Below are 24,363 nucleotides of genomic sequence, written 5' to 3' on the forward strand. Positions count from 1 at the left end.
ATCTTCCATCTGAGTGGACATTGGGTTTATAAACAGTCCAATTCTCACAAAATATAATCAAACTTTAAACATAATTTCCCTCTGTTTTGGCCTCTCTTACAGCAAAATAAGGTCAGAAGGTAACGTGCTGTTTAAAGTCTATTGTTTCATGACAAAGGTTCTCTTAGTATTTTAATAAATGATGAACGGAAAATTTCACAAACAGTGGCAGGTAGGCAGATCATCACCCACAATATGTCATTGTTTAATTACATTTTCTCAACACATCCGAAATAAGTGTGTATCTCTCATCACAAACAGTAAAAAAATTCAGCCACCAATGTTTTAATCACAAAGGAAATAACCAGTTCACTCAGTGCAGTAAAATTTAATTTTGTGTCAATAATTTAAAAAATAAAGTATGTACTTCAGAAACTCTACTCTGGTAAAATATTCTTTTACAAAGTGAAATACATTGCAATTTTCACATCTGATACAATTTCCAAACTAAATTTAAAAATTACATTTTCAGAATTCTCTACAAAAACCATATGTAACTCAGCAAGTTCACCTCAGTCTTAATATATGTTATTCATTTTAAATGATATGTAAACCATACTATGTGAAAGTACATTTGGCCCATTAGCAAACATCTTTTTAATGGTGGAGAGAAAGCAATCATTCCTTTCCAATAAATATGACAGTGCAACAGATCATCTAATCAATGACACTTAACAGACATGCTTTGATTGCCTTTGATCTTATTTAAAGGCCCATCTGACATAAGCTGGTTCATGAATATCAAACTGTACTTTGAAAGCAAGGTCTGTTTTTTTCCACTGGTCTTCTGTAATCTCAATGGCCTGGCTTGGATGTGAACTCAAGTACTTTGGTAAACATTAACTTCATATTAATGTTATGAAATGAAATCCATAATGTTATGCATTTAAATCCATGTTTTGCATTTTACAACACAACTGACGTTCAACAAATTAAATGTGTTGAAAGCCAGAAAGTATTAATAATAAATAATAATAATTATTATTATGATTATAATAATGATGATATTGATATTCCAATTAGTATGTATGTAAGGGTGTAAGAGTATTTAAGGTAAGGTGTAAGGTATGTAAGAGAATTGTAGTTCTAGACATGAAAAGTACATACTTCCAAACACCACAATCTAGTTACATTTCTGTAGTCACTTCTTGCATATTTTGTATTACTGTCCATGTGGAATGTGTGAAAACCACCACTGGTGTCCTTTGAAGGTAAGCATATTCCGTGCAGGAGGACATACTTTCCAGCTACTTGTCCTTTCTGGTCTCTGTGCGTGAGCTTTTCGCTGGTCTCTTGCCGCCTGTTCCCACTGCGGGGTTTGTGCCTTTGTGTGCGTCGCAGGCTGCTGCACCATTGTGGCTTGCGATGCTGCTGTCGGAGTTTTTCCCTGAGAGATGGGCGAGGGTCCCAGGTTTGATTACAGGGGGGCAGACCCGAGTCACACAGCTAGGCTCCTCTGGTTGCAAGGCAAAGAAGATGCGGTACAGCGCCCCCTCCAGGGGTGCGAGGGGTGAAGAGGTAGAACCGGTTAGCATCATCCAGACCTGAAGAGAGACAGGAATACTTCAGAAATCAAGCATGGAACTCTCATCTTATTCGTCTGTTTCTTTTTTATATAACAATTTAATCCATTTGTCTCTTCTTATTCAGTATAGAGTCCCGGTAAACACTAGATCATAGTTGGTAATTGTGTATTATTTGTCCCAAAGGCAGTTTATTACACGTAAACTACATGTCTTTGTTTGTTTCTATGTGAACATGGAAATAACGTGCAAATCCAGCACCAAGCCGAGTTCTGTACTGTACATCCCTGAATATATGAGGCTGCGCTGGCACGCATAGAGCCGCACATGTTTCTAAAACAATGTGCTAATGCGGATCACTTTGTCCCTTCAGGCAGAGTCCAGTGACACACAAATTACTAATTCTATTCTTTTGCACACAGTCGGACTAAATAAGGAAATGGATCAATTAGCTCTGCGGTTATGTTCGCTTTTTTCTATGAGATGCCTCACTCACAATATGGGGTGAAACACAGCCCCGCTGTCCCAGAGGTGACAAACCCTAAATATGTCATTCGTAAGAGCCTGGATCACAAAGTTTGGCGGCCTTGCTGTGCGCCTCGTGCCATGTTCTCTCACAGTTATATAAGCTGGCCTGCAGCATTGCCGTAATTAGCTACAATTATCCCCGATACCTTTTGTCGCTCATGTACTGCAGAAAGTGAACATAACACATAAATCCCATAACAGTCATCACTGACGTAATCCATAAAATCAACCACAACTCCCAACAGAGTTCGATGAAATAGAAAACAGATGAAGAAATGGAAGGAAGACATACAGCATAGATGCATCCACCTTCCCATAATGAGGGAAGCCTCTCTGGCAGCCTCAGACTACGTTAACAAGACGGCCACACAGTAAGTCTAAATGGGACCGTCGTGTACTTCCTCTTTTTGGAGAAGGCGGATAGTTCCCCAGTAACGGTCCACCGAGACGCCTACTTCTTCAAAACCTGTCTGCCGCAAGAGAGGCCGTGCACCGAACGCCAGAGAGTGACGGACGATGGCGTGGCCATGCCGGGAAAAGAGAGAGGGGCGACTAAGCAAACACGGCGGATTCCACAATGCAGGAGCCCATTCAGAGCAGGCAGGCGCTGCTCGGTTACTATGGCTACCGGATTGGAAAGAACCGGCGGGAGAACAGAAAATACAGGGAATTTACGATCTGAATACATGCGGTCACAGATGCATTATTAAAACTGGTGTTTTTTCAGTGACTTTTTGATATAGTTCAGGATGCTCACTGCTGAAGTCACTGATGAATAGAAACACAACCAAAGGAACGAGAGGGCATGAAAAATCAAAGATCTAAATTTGACTGACTGCTTTCCAAAAGGGTTCTGAAATTTGCTATTAAACATATGAAATCTCCACATGCAGTAAACAATAATAGCAAAAAAATAAATAAATGAACAGGACTTCGGAAATTAGGCAAGATGCGGATCTTGCATGTTATGACACATGTAGAATTATATCACAACAATATCGACTACAAAAACACAGCTATAATGGTAATAAGACAGAACCTCAAAGCGAAAGAACAAGTGTTGAAAAAATCTGGCCTACAATATGTATTCAAAAATTATAAATTCAGTCTGAACACAAATCTGACTGTAGATCTGAGCAGAAATGTAAATGGACGCTTTTGTTGTTCAGAGAATTAACAGATCATACTGCTGATGGGCAAACAGTCAGACCTCAATCTGAATCACAATTAGATCCCACTAGAAACACAACCACAGCTCTGACTTTGAATGCCTCTTGCAAGAAACCAGCCAAACTATTCAAAAAAAATACTTAGTAAATCCTAAACGTATGACTTTAACTTCATAAGTCTGTGGTATGGTTGAGAATATATTTTATTCTTAAATCGGGTGCATGAAAAATCAATATCACCTTGTTGACGACAAGAAAAACAGTGTAGGCAAATATCAGGTGGTGCTCCTTGACCGGAAGGCGGTGACTCTGCTGCAGTGTGAAGAGGACTGCCCCCACCAGAGTCACTTTAGTGGGGCTGGAAAATAAGCAACACACACACCGGACAGTAGGATGAGAAAATTAGTACAAGAAGAAGTGGCCTTTTTAACAGTGTTGGACATATAGATTCCCACATCTGATCCTCATTGCATTGATGTCAATAGATTATTGTGGCCTAGCTTTTATTTAAAAAAAAAAAAAAAAAAAAAAAAAAAAACCTGGAAAACTGCATTTTGCAATTATTTATTCAACAAAAATCAACAGAAATCAACAGAAATGCATTTTGCACAAGGTGTCAGGGGATTCTTGAGCAGAATGCCAGTCCATCTGTCAGGAATCTGAAGCAGAACCCAAATGGGAGCATGCAGCAGGACAACCACCAAAACACTTAAGCAAATCCATAACAGAACAGCTCATAAAAGAAGAGTTTTGAAATGGCCGAGTCAAAACAGATCTAAATCCAACTCAAATATTGTGAGGGGACTCGAAGCGGGCTCTACACGTAAGAAAGCTGTCAAACATCACACATTTGAAGCAGTTCTGTATGGAGGAGAAGGCCAAGAATCTACCCCGTCAATGCAACACAGATGGACAGTTACAAGAAATGCTTATATAAAGTTACATTGGCTAATGGGGGACAAAACCAGCTCAGAAGCTGGGGCTACAAAAGTGCAGAAAGCTGCATTTATTTAGAAATGCAAATTTTCACTGTTATTTGTTACATTAGATCACATTAATCTATTATTTGAATGGAAACGAGAATTGGATGCCAAACGCTGCAATATTCCAGAGGGGTCACTTTTTTGGACAGCACCTTTCCTGAACATATTACGCCTAAATGCTGAGAGGCGTCAAAACACCTGGAATATCTGACATACACGTACTGTGCAACAAGAAGATCATTCTGTTGTCTATATGGCAGATAACTGCTTTACATTTCAAGGTTAGCACTCTTGCCTCACACCTCTGGGACCCGGTTTCGAGTCTCCGCCTGGGTCACATGTGTGCGGAGTTTGCATGTTCTCCCCATGTCGTCGTGGGGTTTCCTCCGGGTACTCCGGTTTCCCCCCACAGTCCAAAAACATGCTGAGGCTAATTGGAGTTGCTAAATTGCCCATAGGTGTGCGTGTGAGAGTGAATGGTGTGTGAGTGTGCCCTGCGATGGGCTGGCCCCCCATCCTGGGTTGTTCCCTGCCTCGTGCCCATTGCTTCCGGGATAGGCTCCGGACCCCCCGCAACCCAGTAGGATAAGCGGTTTGGAAGATGGATGGATGGATGGATGGTTTTCAAAATCAAGCACATACTCTAGATTGTACCTAAAAGTGTAATATTGCATTCTGTGTTGTGACCATGTATCTGGTGCCTGTCGCTGTGGATGAGGCATCAGTGGTACAGCAATATCATTCCACAATTCACGTTAATGAAGATGAACTAAATTAACCCAAAAAGCACATGATGTTTTAAATAGCCATGTCTTGAATTTACTGTATGATTCGCACAACCAATGTGACAAAGAAAAAGTCTGTGAACCTCAAGTGTTACAATCAATCGTAACACCTGCCCACCCGCATAAAATGAAACCAAACCAGTTTGGTCCCTGCTCTTTGAACTACATTCTTTTCAAGTGAAATATGGTCCAATCAAAAATGATTTCAGCAGGTCACAATAGAAGCTCATAAGACTGGAAAGGATACAAGGGGATTTCTATCGACATGTGCCTCTACCAGTCCATGGTCAGATTCAGGTCATATTTTATCACTCACATGCATAGGCACCCAGAACATACCATACACTTCTCATGACTGTGCGGTTTTCAAAGCAATCACAGGGAGCTCAAATCGTAAAAGCCTACTGGCCAAAAAGGATAACTCACTATGACATTTTCAGAAGTTCATTGGTTTCCGGTTTCCACACTCCCCTAACTAGTTGCTCAAAGTTACTGATAAGGCCTCCCCCAGCACCTGGGAAGAAAGAGGAAAATGTTATCTTCTTCCTTTCACACCATCACATTCACTTTTTTATAATACACATGCTAATTAAAATGAGTGAATTTCCATTTTTTGTTGATTCCGACCTGTTACTAAGCACGGATTAAATGGAATGAAAACATTAATTATACCAGGCAGGCAACATAATACATACAACATTTTGAAATGGGATGCGTCAGCTTTGAAAAGAAAAATAGGAAATGCATTATGCATTGACAATATTTTAAATCATTAGAGAATCATATATTCTGTCTCAATAAACCTTACCGAGGTGAGAGCTGGTAAACAATAGCAAAAGTAAAGCTATTCAGAGGCTCCATGCAGTGCTCATTATTCAAAATCATCCTCTGGGCAGATTACCTCTGGCCCAGCCAACAGCTATCATCACCAGCAGGGCATCGCTGTACTGCTTTCGAGCCTGCGTGACTCCTCCCAGGACCTTCCAGGTGCGGGACACCTCCTTCATTCCGGACAGCACCAGCCGCATCGGCAGGAAAGCAGAACAGCGGTATACAAAGTCCGCTGGGCAGTAGAAGACCAAGTACCTAAGAAAGATGCAGCACGGAGACATGGATTATAAACTGACTAGAAAATGCAATATCATTTATTCACCAATCGGCTTCATTTACTGACTTGTGTGACTATCTGTTAGACACCAATTTCAGGAAAGTAGTTTCACTATATTCAGAAATTGAGCTGCCATTGAAAATCTAGGCCAGATTCAGCTCAAACCATATGATGATCTCATGAATATTCTAGGATGTTCCATAAGAATGAGCAGACACCTTTACTGTACATGGGGTACTGAGGGATGGACGGCAAAGGAGATAATAGAATACCGCTATCCATCACTTCATAGAAACAGTGAGGTTCCGATTGAGATGGGCCACGCCACTGGGCCCTGTGCCGTACTCACCTTAAATCACAGTGCAACTCCCACAGATTTGCTCATATGAACGAGGGGAAATTCATTTCCACTAATATGACGAAGAACACACGCACAAAGAGCTGGCGGATGCTGATTACTTATACACTGTGCTGCATTCAGCACCACACAGCAACATCCTTAGATAAACCCCTTTTTCCCAGCAACTTTTAGGAAAATTACTGTAGTACAATAATAACTTGGCATGATTTAGCTAATTTCTATTCCACTGAAATAACTTCAACAACCTTTAATATAGTGTATGTAGAATAAAATAATCCAATTGGGCACAGCAGGCACTGACAAAGTAATCGTTCCCACTGCAGATCACCAAGATGAGCCTAAGATACATTGTCACTCAAAAAAAAATAATCGAGTGTAGACAGCTTTACTTCGGCTCCACTAGAGGGTGCTACCACACTGACGGTACATCAGTGAACAAGTGTGAACCCTTTGAAATCTAAAGGTAATAAATAATAAACTGACTTATTTAACAAACAACTCACACATTTCTCATTGCCATATCATTACTGAACAAATCCGTATAAAACACTCATGGTCGCTAACAGGAAAAGCAGCACGTGAACCTCTGGGATTGGCCGAGTGAAAGGACGGTAATTGGGAGTCAGATCTTCCAAAGAATTCAGGTATGGGTATGACTTGCCCTGCCGTGTTAAAAACAAAATCACAGTTTTAGTTAGCGGTTGTAAAGTGCAGCCTGGCCGAATCAAAGAAGACTTCAGAGAACCTCAGCAGAAAAGTTACTGACGCTCATTGGACTAGAAACAATAACTAAACTATTTCTGAAGAGTTGGTCCTCCATCAGTCCACAGTCAGGCCGACGCTTTACAAATGCTTGAAACTCAGCACTGTCGCTGTTGTGCTCTCCCTCGGAGTGGGCGTGGCGCAAATATCGATGCACGGGTATGTTGAAAGATCTTCAAATAAAGTAACAAAGAACCTCAGGGTGACAGTTAAGGATCTGCAGGCACGTCTTGCACTTGATAATATCTCTGTTCATGAGTCTATATAAGAAACACACGAGTGATGGTTCCCACAGAGGAAACCACTGCTGTCCAAGAGACGAAAATGCACGGCTGCCCATCTCGTTTGCTCAAATCCACCTAGATGTTGCACAGCACTACTGGACCGATGTCCTTTGGACAGATGAACTTTCTAGACTAAATGTACACAGCAATATGTTTGAAGAAAACAAAACACGGCATACCAACACTAAAATATCATCCCTGTTGTGAAGCCAGTAGGAGGGAGTATATTGGCTTGGGGCTCTGCTTTGCTGCCTGACTGACTGACTGACTGAATGGTTTGCAAATATTGAATCATATGTTTTATTGTGAAATTCTACAGCAAATGTCAAAGTTTCTGTCTGTACTCTAAAACTCCAAAAGAAAAGCTGGGCCAAGCAACACGACAATAATCCAAACAATAATCCAAAACACAGCAGTAAATCAACAGCAGAGTGGCTCAAACAAAATAAACTCTGTGTTTTAGAATGGCCGAGTCAGAGTCCTGGCCTGTCTCACTGAAATTGTGTGTTGGGATGTGAAGCAGGCCATTCAAGGAAGACATCCCAAAAATGTATACAAACAGAGACTGTAGTAACAAGCTGCAACGATGGAATAATATGACACTCAATTTATCTCTCAGAATTTTCGATTATTCTATGGAATTGTCTGAATTTAATTTAAGAGCAAAACGTGGTTTGATGAAAGATGCCAAATAATTCAACAGACTCTGCAATGAACAGCATAAATTGCACAAAAACAGCACCTTTTCACGAACAACTACTTCCAAGTTTTACATCATGGGTCTTGTCCCAAATTATAAAAAGTCTTTATTACAATGAAGGGATGTCAACATTTTGAGATGATCTTGAGTTAGGCCCCCTTCCTGCAGTCAAATATGCTTGTAGCTGGAAATAAGCATGGTGTTTGAAGGGGTAACATACAAGGAAGAACTTCACTGTTTTCCATACATATGACAACAAGACTATTGAGTCCTAGTCTAATAAAGGTTAGCTACTACAGCACAGATAAGGACATTCTTATGCAATACAAGTGTGATGTCATTACAAAAATAATTAAATTATTCTGAATTTTTTTTTTATGTCTTCATCTTGATATCAAAAAAAGTGTCTGGTATCTAAAAAGATAAATATTAAGAGACCCAAGTGTATTGTTAAATACACTTTATTGTCTTGCTAAATACATTTGATTTGTCTGTATTGTTAAAAAGCTGTGTTTGAGGTAGAGATGGGAGCGAATACTCGGGAATGCGAAAGTGCACTTCCGTACTCGAAAGTGTACCCATGTACTCAACAGTGAAAGCAGAGATGTATTTGAATATTTATAAATTGAAAATCTTTGTAATACATGTCAAACAAGCACGCAGCTGAATACAGCATGTGACACACAATCACAATGCAGTTAAACTAGGTGAAGGGCTGGATTAACTTTTCCTGATTGGGTATCTGATTGTGATCGCCCTGTCTGCACTAAAATACTTCCCAGTCTGAGGACACTGAAGGTACACTACTTTGCGAGGAATATAACCATTACTTATATTTGTTTCAAACTAGCAAGCTAACATAAGTTACCTCATGCTGCACTGGGGCGTTTCCATTACAAACGCTCTTTGTGAAGTTGTGCCGTGCCAGTTTATTTTTACATACTTCACAATGCGCATAACCACCCTCCCATGTGAGACTGTCACACCTCGGACTGGTTTTGCTGTTAACTGTCTGCTTGGTTTTCTTGTCACCCTTCTGCCATTTTTTCCCCTCTCATGTTTTAATCAACATGGCGCTAATTGTTACTATTTCAACTCCGTGTTAAGAACACAGAAAGAAAACGGAAAGCTCTATAGCTCTCCAATTTCCGCAAGTTTCAAACAAGCTTTTATAAGTTATTAAAATGCTTTATTTTTTCTTTATTTTAAAAAAAAAACTTTTAAATGTATTGAAATTGTATTAAAATGACCCCTCTTGCTCTCACTTGAGAGACAGACACACAAACATAAAGTTGAGAGCAAAGCTTGGGCTCTGAGTGCACAGTCAGGCCATTAATCCAGTGCACCCGGAGCATTTCGGGGAGTAAGCACGCTCAGTGACCCACTGGACACATAGCTATTCTTCCAAGGACGGGATCTGAACCTGCAGCCTTCCGATCACAGGGACAGAGCCCTGTCCCACTGCGCCACACGCTGCCCGCCATTGATTATCTGTCCTACAGTTTTGCTTTGAGGAACAGGTCAAAGTGTGAAGGTCTGAGAAGCTGCTGCAGAAAGCAATATCTGCTGAGGTGACTGCTAATAAATATTAGGATTCACATACTTTTCCCTAGTAAATTACACTAAATCTTTTAGGTATTCATATAATAAAGATAAAGATAAAGCAATGTAAAATATGTGTTTGTTATGCTCTATTATCAAAATAGTATTTTAAAAATCATTCATGCACGAATTCATTATGATAATTCTAAAGGTTTCACATTTTTATTCCATCACAACCGTATGATCGCTTCGAATTCACAACACATTGACATTTACAACCAAAACTACTGGTGAAAATGCTTCCTTTTACCATGACCATTGACTGTTTACAGCTTAAGGGTTTGCTGCTTTGCTCTGATCTGAGCTGGCACATTCCCCAGCCCACTTCACACGTGGCCTTTCTCTCAGAACTTACTCACGCCACAGAACACTCATAGTTCCATACTCCTTGCACAAGCTGTCAGTGACTGCTATCCACTCCTGTCACACGCTCTCCATACTGCACAGGCCCAGGATGCACGGCAATATGCTCACCAGACGACGGAGGCCAGAAGCACACTGCCCGTGTTGGAGAGGGGAGCCACGGATGGCTGGGCCAGCATCAGCCCCGAGAGGACCGCCCCACCGAAGCAATGCAGCATGGCGCTGAACCAGCAGGCAAAAGGGCTCCTCCGGGCCACATCCACAGCTCCTGTGACCAAAGGGAAGAAGCTTTTAAAGGCAAAGAGCTATTTAAGGGATGACTCACACACTGCTGTGTGTACATTTTATTAGACACATAAATCAAATGGACAGACAGAGAAGGCTTTTTGTCTCTTTCACTGGCCATGCTATAGGCAGAATTATCCTCTGGGGGATCATGCACTGCAGGTGCCACGTAAGAGTGCACGGGCACACGCAGCAGTGCCACCACTAGATGGCGCTGTGCAGGTACACCTGTGCTTGGTCTGAAGGCTACATATAGAAACATAGAGCGCCCAGAGAAAATCATCGTCAACTGGGCCGCCAATCCGAGACACTGCCTCAGCCTCCACGCTTCGCACGGCGTCTTCTGAGTGTATAGATCACATCAGACCGCAGTACACGCACACGTGTCTAACGTTTACTGCATCAAAGCAGTCAGGAGTAAGTATTATAATTAAGATAGTCTGAATGGTTACTGCAGTCTTAAAGAGTATTGCACTGAGATGAATTGCTACAGTGTACATATACGTCATATTGCTGCTGTATTTTACACTCTTGACTGACAAGTGAATTTTTCCTGTTACTAAACTGATACCACAATAAGTTGGCAGCAAAACGGCACTTTGTGAAACTGTATAGTATAAAACTGACTAGTATAAAAAATATACCTTGCAAAGTATTTACTCCGACCTTGACGTGATGTATTCTAAATGATACTTTTAATGATGATCCTGCAAAGTTGGAGACATTGTAACCAGAATACTCATGATAACGTATTACAATTTTACACGATTTCAATGGAGGGTGGCGCAGTAACTGGGCAGTTACTCATTGTGCTTCCACACCCACATGGATGTGGGATTCATTACAGTCCGGATTCTGTTTGCATGTGTACAGGTGGTGGTTACAGGCTCTCTGTGTTTACTTCAGTTTTTACCTGGTAATCTGGTTTCCACCCACAGTCCCAAGTCTTACTTGTGTGTATGCATGCAAGATCACAGATATATTACATTATGGGGACAAAAGTAACTCAAAAAGAATTCATTTTATAAAAATCTCTGAATACAATAAAAAACTAAAAATGCCCAAAGTCTTTGGTTACTTATGGTTAACGTTAGGGCTGGGTAGGGGGTAAGGTTATTATATTTGGGGGTTGGGTTATGCCTACAGAAACAAATCGAGACTCCCAACAGTAAAGATATGAAAACGTGTGTGTGTGTGTATTAAGACTTATTAGCATGCTTTATTTTATACAGTAATTGCAACAAAATGCAAAACATGTCAACCCTGACGAGAAAAAAGGCCAGTATAGAGTTTAAAAAGAGTTCTGAACAGGAATTTCCTGTGTGAAAATAAGCTGAGGGTGAAACTTACTAGTCCAATATAGTAATGATGTTGTGATATTAAGGCCACAACCAAAAGTGGGAGCTTGTGCAAATGACAATTCAGCAGAAATAATACATTCACAATGATCAACAGTTAGGTTGAGGAGAACAGGTACATCTGAAAAATTAGAATAAAACGTTTCATATAATCACCCCAAGCAAAAGCTTAGCATTATGGTTCCTTCATCTTCCTTCCACCGTGAGTCTTGTGGTTTTAGCCGTCTTGTGGTTTTATATATAGAATAAAAACTGCTTTAAAAGACTGACTTCCCTACAGATCTCTTTCAGCCAAATCCTCATTCCTTAATAGGAGAGGAAGTGATGCTGAGTCACTTTAAATTCTTTCCCAAGCCCTGAAAGAAAATTTGGGCAAACATCGACAGCACAGAGCTTAGATTCCATCCCTACCCACTGCAACATTAACATTTCCCTGAATGAAAAAGCCCAGATCTCTACAACCCCCCTCGTGGGTCCTCTCTGACTCCTTTCAAGGGATGCACTGTGTTTCAGGACCAAGACGCACCACATAATTCCGCATGTTAAAGTAAACTCAATGAGACAGAAACTATTATTCCCTCTAAGCAGGGCTGGGGGGCCCTTTGCTCGCCTGCAGAATGTTCCTTCCCTTTGCTCAAAGCCTCTTTATGCCAAATGGCTGCTTATCTTAGGATCCATAGCAGTTTCTCATTTTGCTTTTGCACATTAAGCTTCTTTCAGAAATGACATTTCTGTTTAACCGTTCACACTGTAAAACAAATAATTTAATGGCAAACATTATTTGTAATTTTAAAAAAATGCACAAGTTGTCTGTTTCACAATGAAAAAAAAAAACTAAAACAAACTGCAAAAACGATGTATTCGTTGTGTAAATACCATTCCGGCAAGAAGTAGATATCAGATCATACAATTAAAAGGCCAGCTGAACTATGGGCAATTTCGAGGCACCATTTCTCTTAACTGCATGTCTTTGGACTGAGGCAGGGAACTGTAGTACGCAGAGAAAATCCATGCAAAATGAGAAGAACGTGGACATACCACACATAGCCCTGAAGCTACGAGGTTACAGTTGCTTCCTACCACGTCAATTTTAAAATCGTTTTCATCATGATCATATCCCATGATAATTTAATTGTTTAATAAATATCCTTGACAGTGCCAATAGAAACGTATACTTCCAAATGTATAGGTCAAGCTAAACCCTGCAAAAATGTAAAGGGTTGTTATAAGGACTGCTCACCATTAATCATTATTATTCCAATCATCATTCAAAGCAACTGCAAGTGTTGAGGGAATTACAGGACTAATTCTCTCAAAAACACAAAAAGAACAGCAGGCAACTGACTATAATAGCAGATAAGCCAAACAAGGTAAACTATTTCGGTCCTATTAAAATAGACTGCTTACACTCCAAGTTACAGCACAAGTATAACAATAGGGGACCTCTCTCTCCAGTACAAGCCCACCTGTCACCACAACAATCAAAATAGCAACACGACTTTGCCGCCAAAGACAGGAAGGATATTATACGCGTCAACAATCCAGTGCATAAAACTGATTGCAGAAAGTTCATGTAATGTGGCTACATTTTTTTGTTTTACTGCATACGTTTGATTAATGTTTAAGTAAAAGCTCTTCAAATCCATCTTTTTAAATGAATTTGTATTAGAACACACAATAAGATGCCATAAATTAAATTCGTCAGTTAAATATGACTACATAAACACAAAGTCCAATAAGAAAAATTTGGTTATAGCTCCTGAACTGCCCTCATTAAAAATTAGGATTTATTTGCTTTAATATCATATAATACATTAGTTTTGCTTGTAGAATCTCATCTGCATTATGTACGACACGACTCCCTATTCAAATTCAAATGACAGCGCTGAATGCAGTAATCTACATAAAATGCAAAATTCACTACACTAATCATGTAAGGGAGACTAATGATTATCACCATTCAACCCATTCATTAGCTATCAGAGTTGGAAACTCGAACTTTGAACGGATTGCTTGGGGGGAAAACAATCAATCTGAATATTGTGCAACCTTTTAAAGTAAAGGAAAGCCTGGCATCGCTCTTCAGAGAAACGGACAACTTTAATCCGTGCCTGTCAGATAAGACAAGAAACAATGTAGAAACTATAAGCTTACAGAGTCTTTACTTTTAACGGAAGAAGCATCACTTGAACGAATATACGGAAGTGCACGTACGTTACCTTGCCACGCTGCGAGGCAACTCTGCACTGCATTTCCAAACAACTTTGAGACATTTAATCCGTCCCACATATGGTACATTCAACTAGTTGCTAGTTGAACTACTAATAGTTGCTAATCAGCACTCTTACCTGGCTGCTCCTTCAGTGCCATCGTAGAAACCACATAGTGAGCCGTGTCAAAAAGCGGAAACATGGAAAGTTTTGACATGCCAAGGGCAAGCTCGTTCAGGTAAGTAAGATCTAGTAAACTGAGGAGATTCATCGTTCATTATTTTGTCAGACAGTCAGCTGGTGAAAGCCTGATGCTGAAACTTCAAATAAGCCGCAAGTGTACGTGCAGCTGCTGGGTACTCCTAGACAGAAGTTTACCCCGCAGTAACCGGATACTTAGCGGATAGTTAGTAGCCTCCCCCCCGCTTACACCGCGTAACCCCTTTGTAGCTTCCGCGAGAATAAGCTTTGTGTACAGAGCTGCGTGACAGGTCACGTGGTGCTGTCAAGTATCCGAAGCGCTCGGATGTTTCCTGCTTCAAGGCGCCACTGTTGCGCCTCCATCGATGGTGAACTCTAATTTATAGCATTACAATATTTTCCAGAACGAGGATAAAACAGTATCCTTCCCTGAGACTCTCCCCATTTTCTTCCCAGTTTCGATTTTAGATATCTCGAGTTACAAAAATTATCAAAGCAATTGCTTCCTCATGTTTAAATGAGTAAATAAGTAAATAGGCTACACTCTACAGGCTTTAAAGTGAAATGGAGTTTCTATCCTCGTCATAATAATCAGCATCAATGTGTTCTGTGCCTCGTATCTGCTGCCCATATTGTATTTGAATTGTATTGTATTGCATACTACTGTAAATATTATGTCATTAGTAGGATTACTCAGTGGATGTTTGCATATCCATCCTTGATGCACCACCTTATTGCACCTTATTGCACGCTTATCGTTCCACTTCCTATGTTGTCTTTTGTCGAGCAGTCTCGTCTCTTATTGCAGAACTGTTTTGCTCTGTTTTTGTCCTGTTGTCCGCCTATTCGCCTGTCCACTCTGCGGTCTGAGGCGTAGCTAGACAAAGCAGGGCCCCTCTTTCAGTACGCCAGGGTCTCCATGCCCCTCCAGCGCTTCTGGCTTAGCACTAGAAATTCACTCTGTTCCTCCGAACATGCGCCAATAAACACCTGAAACTTGAATAATTCACTGTCATGACATTTATTCCCAGTAAATTACACCTACACATCTTCCAGACCACAAGGTTGTTGTGTTCGGTGAAATAACTATCGCTATTATATTGCATATGCCCTTATACCTTAAACTGTGTTTCTATCTGTTTTACATAGTCAATTATCCAGTGCATGTTCTCGTTGATCCTGGAGCATGTCCAGTGATGCACAGGGCACTGGATAGGGTACACACGGAATGGGATCCCAGACCATCACGGAGCAGACACACACTAAACACATTAATCGGCTGCACACGGAATAGACGTTTTAAACAAAATGATGTAGATGTTTTTATGAGATCCATAAAATTATTCAACCTTCCTAAACTGTTTAGTTTTTGCTCAAAGCATTTTTATTAAATAAGATTTAAACAAAGGGTGTAATATTTTAATTTATTAATTTCCAGAATACTAACATTTTTGAAAAGGAAATGTAATTCACACTATGCATGACTGCCTCCATAACGTCATTATTTTTTTAAGTTAAATCGTGCGTTTTAAACTTGCACTAGTTATTTAATTATTTTGCCATGCTTTTTAAGACGATAATTGGATGGATGGATGGATGGATGGATGGATGGATGGATGGATGGATGGATGGATGGATGGATGGATGGAAGGAATTTATTTTTTTAAATACATACGACGACTTACGTACAGGCAGAACCAATGTTATTTGCCTTGTTTCTAGAGGGAATCTTAAAACGACACACATGTCCTAAGGTAGATCGCCTGGTTTTTTCAAACTGATGTTAATTAAGTATAATCTATTCTAGTAACTAAATATAGCGGTATTAGATAGCGAACAGACCCTGCCTCGATTGCGGCCGTCAATTAACCGATTAATTGTAGTTTTATGAACTGTAAATTCGGGGGAAAGTTCTTCGTTAAATCTTCATGACAGCATCACTTTCATTTTTAAAACCTTGTATGTTTACGTTCAGAAACAAAAGAAGCACATTCTTACGCACGTGTCTTAATTTTAAGATCTCTTACATATATCGCCTACCCGCTTCGTTATTAGTAAGGCGGGCGCTCCTATCTTCTTGCCTAGCTAAAATAGGCAGCTTTATTATAATGCTGGCGCTGCATATCGTAGGTTACCTAAACGCTGAATACTTGCTTTGCTGATATTTATTGATGACGCGGGTAATCATAAAGATGGATGGATAAACACTAGAATTTACAATATTATATAACTGATCCAGATTAATGCAGAAGCATGAGCTAGCAGGATCCCTTGTATGACTCTGGAATTGGGTTAACTTCTTAATCATGAGGTTATTTTCCGTCTTAAACTGCTTCCGTAACTGAGCTGAATATCTGTCGCTAGGATACAGTAACAGGAGCACTGCCAGAGTGGTCTGGGCTGTAAACAAAAGCACCTACACCTGTTGTCCGTAGCAGTGTCTCAGTCTATTTTGAATAAATCATGTTGCCCTATTCACTCTGCCATAGCTTTCACCATAATCCTTGTCAGTTGTCTGACAGGTTGTGTTTTAAAGTTGACCATATAAGAAAACATTTCTTTATGTCAAAATACATTGTGTAGCCTTTAAATGTACAAAGCTCATGTTTACATTCTGGGAACATGATTCTGCCAACACGCCATTCAGGATACTGGTCATGTGACGTGCTTAGCATTTATATTACTTAAACAATTGAACTCTTATCCTTTCTTGTGATAAAAGGGTGATCATTTATCCTTCCATTCATCTGTCCATTTCTGAAACCACTTATCCTATTCGGACTCGCAGAGAGGCCAGAGCCTATTCCAGAGGCTCCAGACACAAGGCAGGGAACATCCCAGGATGGGGCGCCAGCCCTTCGCAGGGCTCACTCACACACCATTTACAAACATACACACACCTATGGGCAATTTAGTAACTCCAATCAGCCTCAGCATGTTGTTGGACTGTGGGGGAAATCAGAGTATCCAGAGGAAATTCCACAATGACACTGGAAGAACATGTAAACTCACATGGAGACGTGGCAGAGGCTCAAACCCTGCTCTCAGATGTGTGAGGCAGCAGTGCTAACCATGTGCCCTGTATAATACCACTGGTACTTTAGGGTTGGATTGTCCCCATCTGCAGCCATGTCATCATGGCTCACTTAACCCCTTCCTGGCATGACTGCTTTGCTGTTTTCATGCATTTGCAAAGGAGGTGAGGAGAGAGCATTTGATGGACCTCAGCTCTCTTCTCATTCCATGTGTAACAGGCCTTGGAAAGGAGCACCATGTGATCGGAGCAGACACCATGCTCATCCTTAGATCCGCATCACGGCACTTCCTCATCCCTCGAGGGCAGCTTCCTCAGGGAGCCTGTTTCCATCCGTTCTCAGCTCAGCGCTGCCTCCAGACAGTGGGGGCAGGATCTGCAGTCACAAGTCTTCAGGAGATACCTTGGTCCCGGGTGGCCTGCCACCGGCAACGGACATGGCCGGCACAGCCAGTCGGGCTGTGGTCAGGGTCCGGCGACAGAAGGCGGTTTAGTCTGTCTGCAGCAGGGATTGTGAACTCCGCCCCGTCAGCGGTTCAGCCTTACCTCAGACTCATGAGGCTGGACAAACCCATCGGTGAGTAGTAATCCGCAGGGATTTCTGCCGACTCATTTTAAACAGACGCCAAAGCTCAGCGACCTAATGAGAAACATTTAGGAAGCGTTAAAGAAAAACCTCGTAAAAGCCTCGTAAAAGTTTTAAGAAGTCCTACATCTAAGCAGTTATTATAATAAAAGGTGAAAATCTGCAATGGGATTTAGTCTTTGATAAGGATGATATTCGTATTAGTGATTCACACTGTGAAATTGATATCTGTGTGGAGCATCGATTCATACAACATTAGTAACTCGATGATCCTTCGCTAGGCATATTATTTAAAATAAATGGAAGGGGAATAAGTGGAATGATTGCTCTGAAAAATCTGGAATGTGTTATTACATCAGCAAAATCAGGTAAGATGTGGTCAATAAGTGGATTAAATGCTGCGGTTCTGTATTACACAGGTACTTGGCTGTTGTACCTGCCCTGCACTTGGAGCATTGGATTGGCTGCAGGCCCTGGATGCCTCCCAGACTTGGCGATGCTGACGCTTTTCGGCACGGGGGCTGTGCTGATGAGAGGGGCCGGGTGCACCATCAATGACATGTGGGACAGAGACTTCGATAGAAAGGCACCTGCCCGGTCCCGGGTCCATGTGACATTTCCTCGTGGTCATGGCCGCCACGAGCTTCCCTGCACTGCCATTGGCATCCCGGGCCGGTACTGATCTGCCTTTCATTCCGTATCTCTGCAGGTGTCCAGGACGGCTGGCCGGCCCATTGCCTGCGGAGAGGTCTCCCAGTTTCAGGCCCTCGTCTTCCTCGGGGGGCAGCTTACAGCGGCACTTGGCGTCCTGCTCTGCCTTAATTATTACAGGTACTGATCTTATGGAAACCAGCTCCTTTATTGATACTAAAAGTTTATAGGTACTAAATAAGCTATTATTCAGATGGTAAATGTCTGTTTACTGTGTTCTTTAGCATAGCTCTTGGTGCGGCTTCGCTATCGCTGGTGATCACCTACCCCTTGATGAAGAGGATCACATACTGGCCCCAGCTGGTGCTGGGTACGGCAGTGAAGCTTCTTACTTTTGTGCTTCAGGTTCTCCAATGTTCATTGCATACGTGTCACCTTAACTACCTTCCTTTCTCATGTGTAACAATTTATCTCATGTGCAACAATTCATGTGCGATATTCCTTTTATGCTGTGTATTTACAATTGTACATTGCTATATGCAATTTACTTTCCATTTAGTTTGTATAGCTTTTATAGAGGCTTCTACAATTTCAGCCAAACGTCATCTTGTTGTACTTGTACAATGACAGTTAAGATATCTTGTATATCTTGTGTAACAGAGAGTTTGGTGACGGGAAACTTTCGTCGAAATTTCAGTGAAAACTGTGAGCCGTTCCTCATGCTTGTATATTTTGCTTTTATTATTTTTATTACTACAGCATAACACTTACAGTTAAACAGACACTGAAATAATAACAATCTGGCCGATAATTTTTGTAACTACAGAATGTAAACATAATGAAAGTTCTAAACCCAGAGTGGCAGCAGAGACCCCTGGCGTGTCGGTTTATAACCCAGAAATGATTGCAGGGAAGTGAAAGAGGGTGGGGCATGTTTTTCAGATAAGTGTTTTCAGATAAGACTTCACAGAAGGTCATTTCTGATACTGAAGCAAACTTTTATGGCCGGTTTAAACATATCACCACCAAAGAGGTGCAAGCGGCACAGCAGCAAAGGCAAAAAAACCGTCAGTCTCATGGGTAAAACGTGAAACGACACCTGTGTCACGGCCTGTGATAGTAATTTTGGTTGGGGTTTTTCTTTAGGCCTTACCTTTAACTGGGGAGCCCTACTGGGCTGGTCCGCTGTAACAGGCTCCTGTGATTGGTCAGTATGCCTGCCACTCTACTTCTCCGGTGTCATGTGGACGCTGATCTATGACACCATCTATGCCCATCAGGTAAGAATGGGTAGTGACCGTTTCTCATTGACATTGCGGAGGGGGGGGCTCTGGTCAGGCATAATTGGGATGTCTGTTTTTCTTCTCCCCCAGGACAAAGCGGATGACGTGCTGGTGGGGGTCAGGTCCACAGCCTTACGCTTCCAGGAGAGGACCAAGCCTTGGTTGAGCGGCTTCTCCCTGGCCATGCTGGGGGGGCTGGTCTTAGCTGGAGTCAACGCCCAGCAGTCCCTGCCCTACTACGCGGCCGTGTCAGTAGTGGCTGCACACCTAGCCAATCAGGTGGGAGCGCTGGCGAGGATGGGGGATGGTTTACTGGAGCTCCGGCACAGTCCGGGAAGCAGACCTTTAAAGCCTGAATCCAACTCCCACATCTCATTGACATAATCACTGTTGGGTAAGCGACACACAAAAGTCATCCATTACAGACAGAGGTGTAAAGTTCAGATCCATAAAGTACCAAAGGTTTTGTTTTAACAAACCAGTTGAGTACAGAGAATCACAGTCACATAGTACTCAACTGGTTGATTGAAACAAAACCTTGGTCTGGATTTGCACTTTCTGGATCTGAACTTTGCACCTCTGTCTGTAATGGATTACTACTGTGAGTAATTTTCTCAACTCAGGATATAATACAGGGGTCACTGTAGACAAAATGTAGGCAGCCCAAGTGTTGGAGGTGCACAGGGTGTCCTGGCTATGGCTGTTTCTGAACCTGTCCCTGCGTAGGTCTTAGGATGCAGCTCAGTGGCTTTGCTGTCATTACAGATATTCTGTAACGTTTTATCTTCATCTTATTTTTGTGGCTTGCAGGTCTACACTGTGGACATCAATAAGCCAGATGACTGCTGGAAGAAATTTGCATCTAATCGCAATCTGGGACTCCTTTTGTTTTTAGGGATTGTCGCTGGTAATTTATGGAAAGAAAGGGATGGTGCTGCATTGGAAAACATGGAGACTGCCGAATAAATTTAATTTGTAGTTTGAATGGTATTTCTTTGATGATTTCTGTCAGCTAATGTAATACTTGTTCGCATTTTACACGACCAATAAATCCTCATTTAACGGGTTTCCGCGGCTAATGTGAGAAGTTGGCCACTAGGTGGAGCTAGTGCCGCAGGTAATATTCGGAAGCAAACGACTTGTGCACAATATGCAAAATTTGCAGAGGGAGATATAATATTATGGACTGAACTAAGCTAAACTATATGCTTTTATGAACATACTGGTGTTCTGTATTCTGATGATGGAACATCCCCTGAACCAGATCTTTGTTATTTGCCAGTTTGCATGGACGGTTATATTAATCAGGGGTGTCGTTAGCCCTAGTTTAGCAATACACACTTAGAAATGTGTATTTATTAGCTTAAGTCATACATAACTTTTTATATTATATATACATATATTATATTGACATCGCCACCCCAGTTAATGTCAACCCCCCCCCATCCATTCATCTCTAACCACGCCCCTGCTGTCTGTCCTTTTTATACAAAAAACCCACAAATTATTGCCATAATAGTAAAGACTGAAGTCTTCTCATCGATTTGAAACTGTTTTATATACTGATATACTTTCAAACCATCTAAGACTGTATTCCTCACAAACGTGCTCATTGTAGATGTTTTTTAAACCTATATGGTTTTGGAAAATGTTTCTTAATTACATATAGTGTATGGTATTATTTTACTTGGTACTGAGGTAAATAAATACATTTATTCGACGTTAGTAATAATATTTGTCCTGTAACACTGGCATTGTAATGTGTGGTCTTTTGAATACACGGGACAACTTCTGTCTTGCAAGAAAACTTTATTCTGTGACCTTCATGTTTGGCCTATGATTGATACACTTGTGGAAAACAATGAATCATGCTTTAACTAAAATTGACCCTGTATACTGTTTACTTTGAACATACACCACAGCCGTGCCCCTCCCACCAAGATCCTGTCCAGGAAGATGGATGGAGGGACGGATTACTGCCATTTCATAAGAAGAGGTGTCAGTATGTATATCAGTGGAAAGAAGCATGCATGCATTCTACACAGCAATAATATAGACGAAACACTCCGAAACTCCACTACAATCATGATGCACCCAATTACCAGCTGCGTAAATACCCAACTCAGACATGTATAAACCAGCTTCAGCTTCTTCCCCTTAGTCTCCACCAGGGGGCGCAAGTGGTTGTGGATTCGGTAGTCTGCTTGCACGCTGGCCGCCCAGACCATGAAGCCCACTACCTGACCGGGGTGCAGCCCATGCCACCAGGCAGAAAAGGCAAAGGTTAGCGCTAGCGGTGTGGTACTGTACCTCTGAAAGATCAGCCTGCGTAGCCAGGTGACTGTGGTTCTGTTCCACTTACGAGTGTATTGAGAGAGCCGACTAGATGGTTCCACCATCCATGGGTTTCCGTCTGAAAGGCCGTCCCACAGAGGGGTCCCGTGCTGACTGCAGCCACTGAATCCAAGCCCCATTGCATTGTTCAGACAATCGCTCAAGGCCCAGTGCGAGTAGTACCTCATCCTCAAAGCCACAGACAAGGTCCACACCCACAGTACCTGACCAAGGCCCCCGAGACACCCGAGACTTGGGGAATAGGAGATGAGGAGGTCTCTGAGGAGGCGCCTAGCCCATTCCAAAGATCCCACTGAGAGAGTCTTGGAGAGAATGACCCGCAGCGGTGAGGGAGGGCGGCTGCCGGCACTCTGCTCCACGAAGTGCACGAAATGGGCAAAGGAGCACAGGGGCCCCCCCAGCAGAGCAGGGAAGTAGAGGCTGTAACTGAGGTAAGGCAGCACAGCACAGGCCCTGCCTAGCACACCACCCCCTGTCAGCGGGGGCGGGACCTTGCCCTCCTGGAGGTCCATGGACATGGATGTCGCACGTTGGGTGAGCAGCATGAGTGCAGATACTGCTAGGAGCAGCCTGAGGGACAAGACAGGGATGTTTACACCAGCACGGCCGTACTCTGAATAGCCTGTTTCTGCTCGGCTGTCTGAGGTAGGATGTGTTCTGGCATGTGTCTGGCCCACAGTAGCACCCCTTAGCACAGACACAGTCCCCTGTGCAATCACCCCCTAGCACAGACACAGTCCCCTGTGCAATCACCCCCTAGCACAGACACAGTCCCCTGTGCAATCACCCCCTAGCACAATTACAGTCCCCTGTGCAATGCACCATCCCATTTTTCATTCTTGTTCTAAGAAGTTGTCTGTGAAGGTAACAATCTTAACCTACTGCCCAAAAAACACAATGAAAGAAGCTAACAGTTTACAAATGTCTCTAAATGACATCTGCAAGAACAGCCAGTAATAATGCACTGTTGTTCAGGGTTGATGAGTCAGCCATCGACGTTCAGGGAAACTGTAGGTAACTGTAAACACAATTAGAGCTTAACCCCCTTGGCACCAGTTTCTATAGGAAGGCGGTACCTGCTGTCAGAGGACTCGTGCAGCCAGTACTCGCTGTACTGGATGCTGAGGTGCCAGAAGGTCTGCCAGCACATCTGAATGCCCAGCATCCATCGGTGAACATCCAGGGGGTGCAGAGCATAGGCCAGGAGAGCGGAGCTGAGCGCAGGGACAAGCACTATGCTGCTGTACGAGCCCATGGTGGCTGAGGCCAGCACACAGCCACCTACAGCCAGATAGAGGTACCTGGAGCAGCCAGCATGGAGCCAAGTTCAAGTTACTCAGGCGCGTCGCAGTTTACAGAAGTGGCTCTGCATGTATGCAAAACATACTGTATTAAGTACTAATAGATAACCTTTGGTTAAGACATCATTTAAATTGTTACAGTTTTGCCATGAAATTTCTCACGGTACATAACATCAGATTATGCAAAATCATGCAAATTTTGATTACATCATGCATTCTACCGCTTTTTGCTGCAAACTATAAATGGCATTTCAGTTAATTAACGGAATTAAAATTTCAGTTAGTTAACTAAATATTAATTATATAATATGAGGTCTATATTTTAACCTCAATATTTGTATAAAAAAATACGTTATAGATGTGTGTATACAGACACTCCTCTATTTACGAATGAGATATGTTCCAAACGGCCGTTCGTATCTTGAAATGTTTGTAAGCCGTTATCCAACATTGTTTTAAGGGCATACGCAAGTACTAAGAAATAGGATGCTGGGAGTACGCACGCTACGCTGCTGCACGGCGGGAGTAGCGGCCAGAAGTCGTACTAGGCGGAATTGGCGCACAGAAAAAAAATTGATGTTGTGGACAGGAAACAGGAGCCCAAGGAACACAATTTGGACTTACAGTCCTCTTCGTTCGTATGTCTGAAAGTTCGTAAGTTCGTAAGAGGAGCGTCTGTATACTTTATACACAAACTCCCATATACAGCAAACATAAACATCTGTCACACTTACCGGTGAGTCAGAGTGAAGCATCGCAGCTTGGTGAGCATGTAAAACAAGAAAGCAAAAGGAAGTGAAATTAACTGATAGACCAGCTGTGGATGCTGTACCAAAGCCAACCAGAGTGATTCCATTTTCAATCTGGCACATCAGTCGCAGTGTATTTCTAT

At 42.1% G+C, this 24,363-nt stretch overlaps 3 protein-coding genes across 4 annotated transcripts; 1 reads left to right on the forward strand and 2 right to left on the reverse strand.

Annotated features, from left to right (window-relative positions):
* Positions 1 to 223: 223 nt before the first annotated feature.
* LOC125709962 (trimeric intracellular cation channel type B-like) lies at positions 224 to 14,546 on the reverse strand. Its single transcript, XM_048979060.1, has 6 exons — positions 14,199 to 14,546; positions 10,319 to 10,475; positions 5,929 to 6,113; positions 5,454 to 5,541; positions 3,500 to 3,617; positions 224 to 1,583 (listed from the first exon to the last, which is right to left on the reverse strand). The coding sequence occupies exons 1-6, from the start codon at positions 14,329 to 14,331 to the stop codon at positions 1,287 to 1,289; spliced, it is 978 nt and encodes a 325-aa protein (XP_048835017.1). The 5' UTR covers positions 14,332 to 14,546; the 3' UTR covers positions 224 to 1,286.
* Positions 14,547 to 18,563: 4,017 nt separating this feature from the next.
* Positions 18,564 to 21,535, forward strand: LOC125718956 (4-hydroxybenzoate polyprenyltransferase, mitochondrial-like; the record flags this gene model as incomplete). Its single annotated transcript, XM_048993305.1, has 5 exons — positions 18,564 to 18,712; positions 18,817 to 18,902; positions 19,679 to 19,812; positions 19,906 to 20,094; positions 20,626 to 21,535. Coding segments are annotated over 5 exons (714 nt in total), but the record flags the coding sequence as incomplete, so codon positions are not given.
* Positions 21,536 to 21,610: 75 nt separating this feature from the next.
* Positions 21,611 to 24,363, reverse strand: mboat4 (membrane bound O-acyltransferase domain containing 4). 2 transcript variants are annotated; one of them, XM_048979015.1, is made up of 4 exons: positions 24,206 to 24,363; positions 23,247 to 23,471; positions 22,178 to 22,740; positions 21,840 to 22,055 (listed from the first exon to the last, which is right to left on the reverse strand). In XM_048979015.1, exons 1-4 carry the CDS (start codon positions 24,325 to 24,327, stop codon positions 21,973 to 21,975), a joined length of 993 nt encoding a protein of 330 aa, XP_048834972.1. In that variant the 5' UTR covers positions 24,328 to 24,363; the 3' UTR covers positions 21,840 to 21,972. The 2 variants fall into 2 exon arrangements, with proteins under 2 accessions (XP_048834967.1, XP_048834972.1); XM_048979010.1 differs by having other exon boundaries at positions 21,611 to 22,740.

The sequence above is a fragment of the Brienomyrus brachyistius genome, chromosome 2 (genome assembly GCF_023856365.1).
Source record: "Brienomyrus brachyistius isolate T26 chromosome 2, BBRACH_0.4, whole genome shotgun sequence".
Classification (NCBI taxonomy): Eukaryota; Metazoa; Chordata; class Actinopteri; order Osteoglossiformes; family Mormyridae; genus Brienomyrus; species Brienomyrus brachyistius.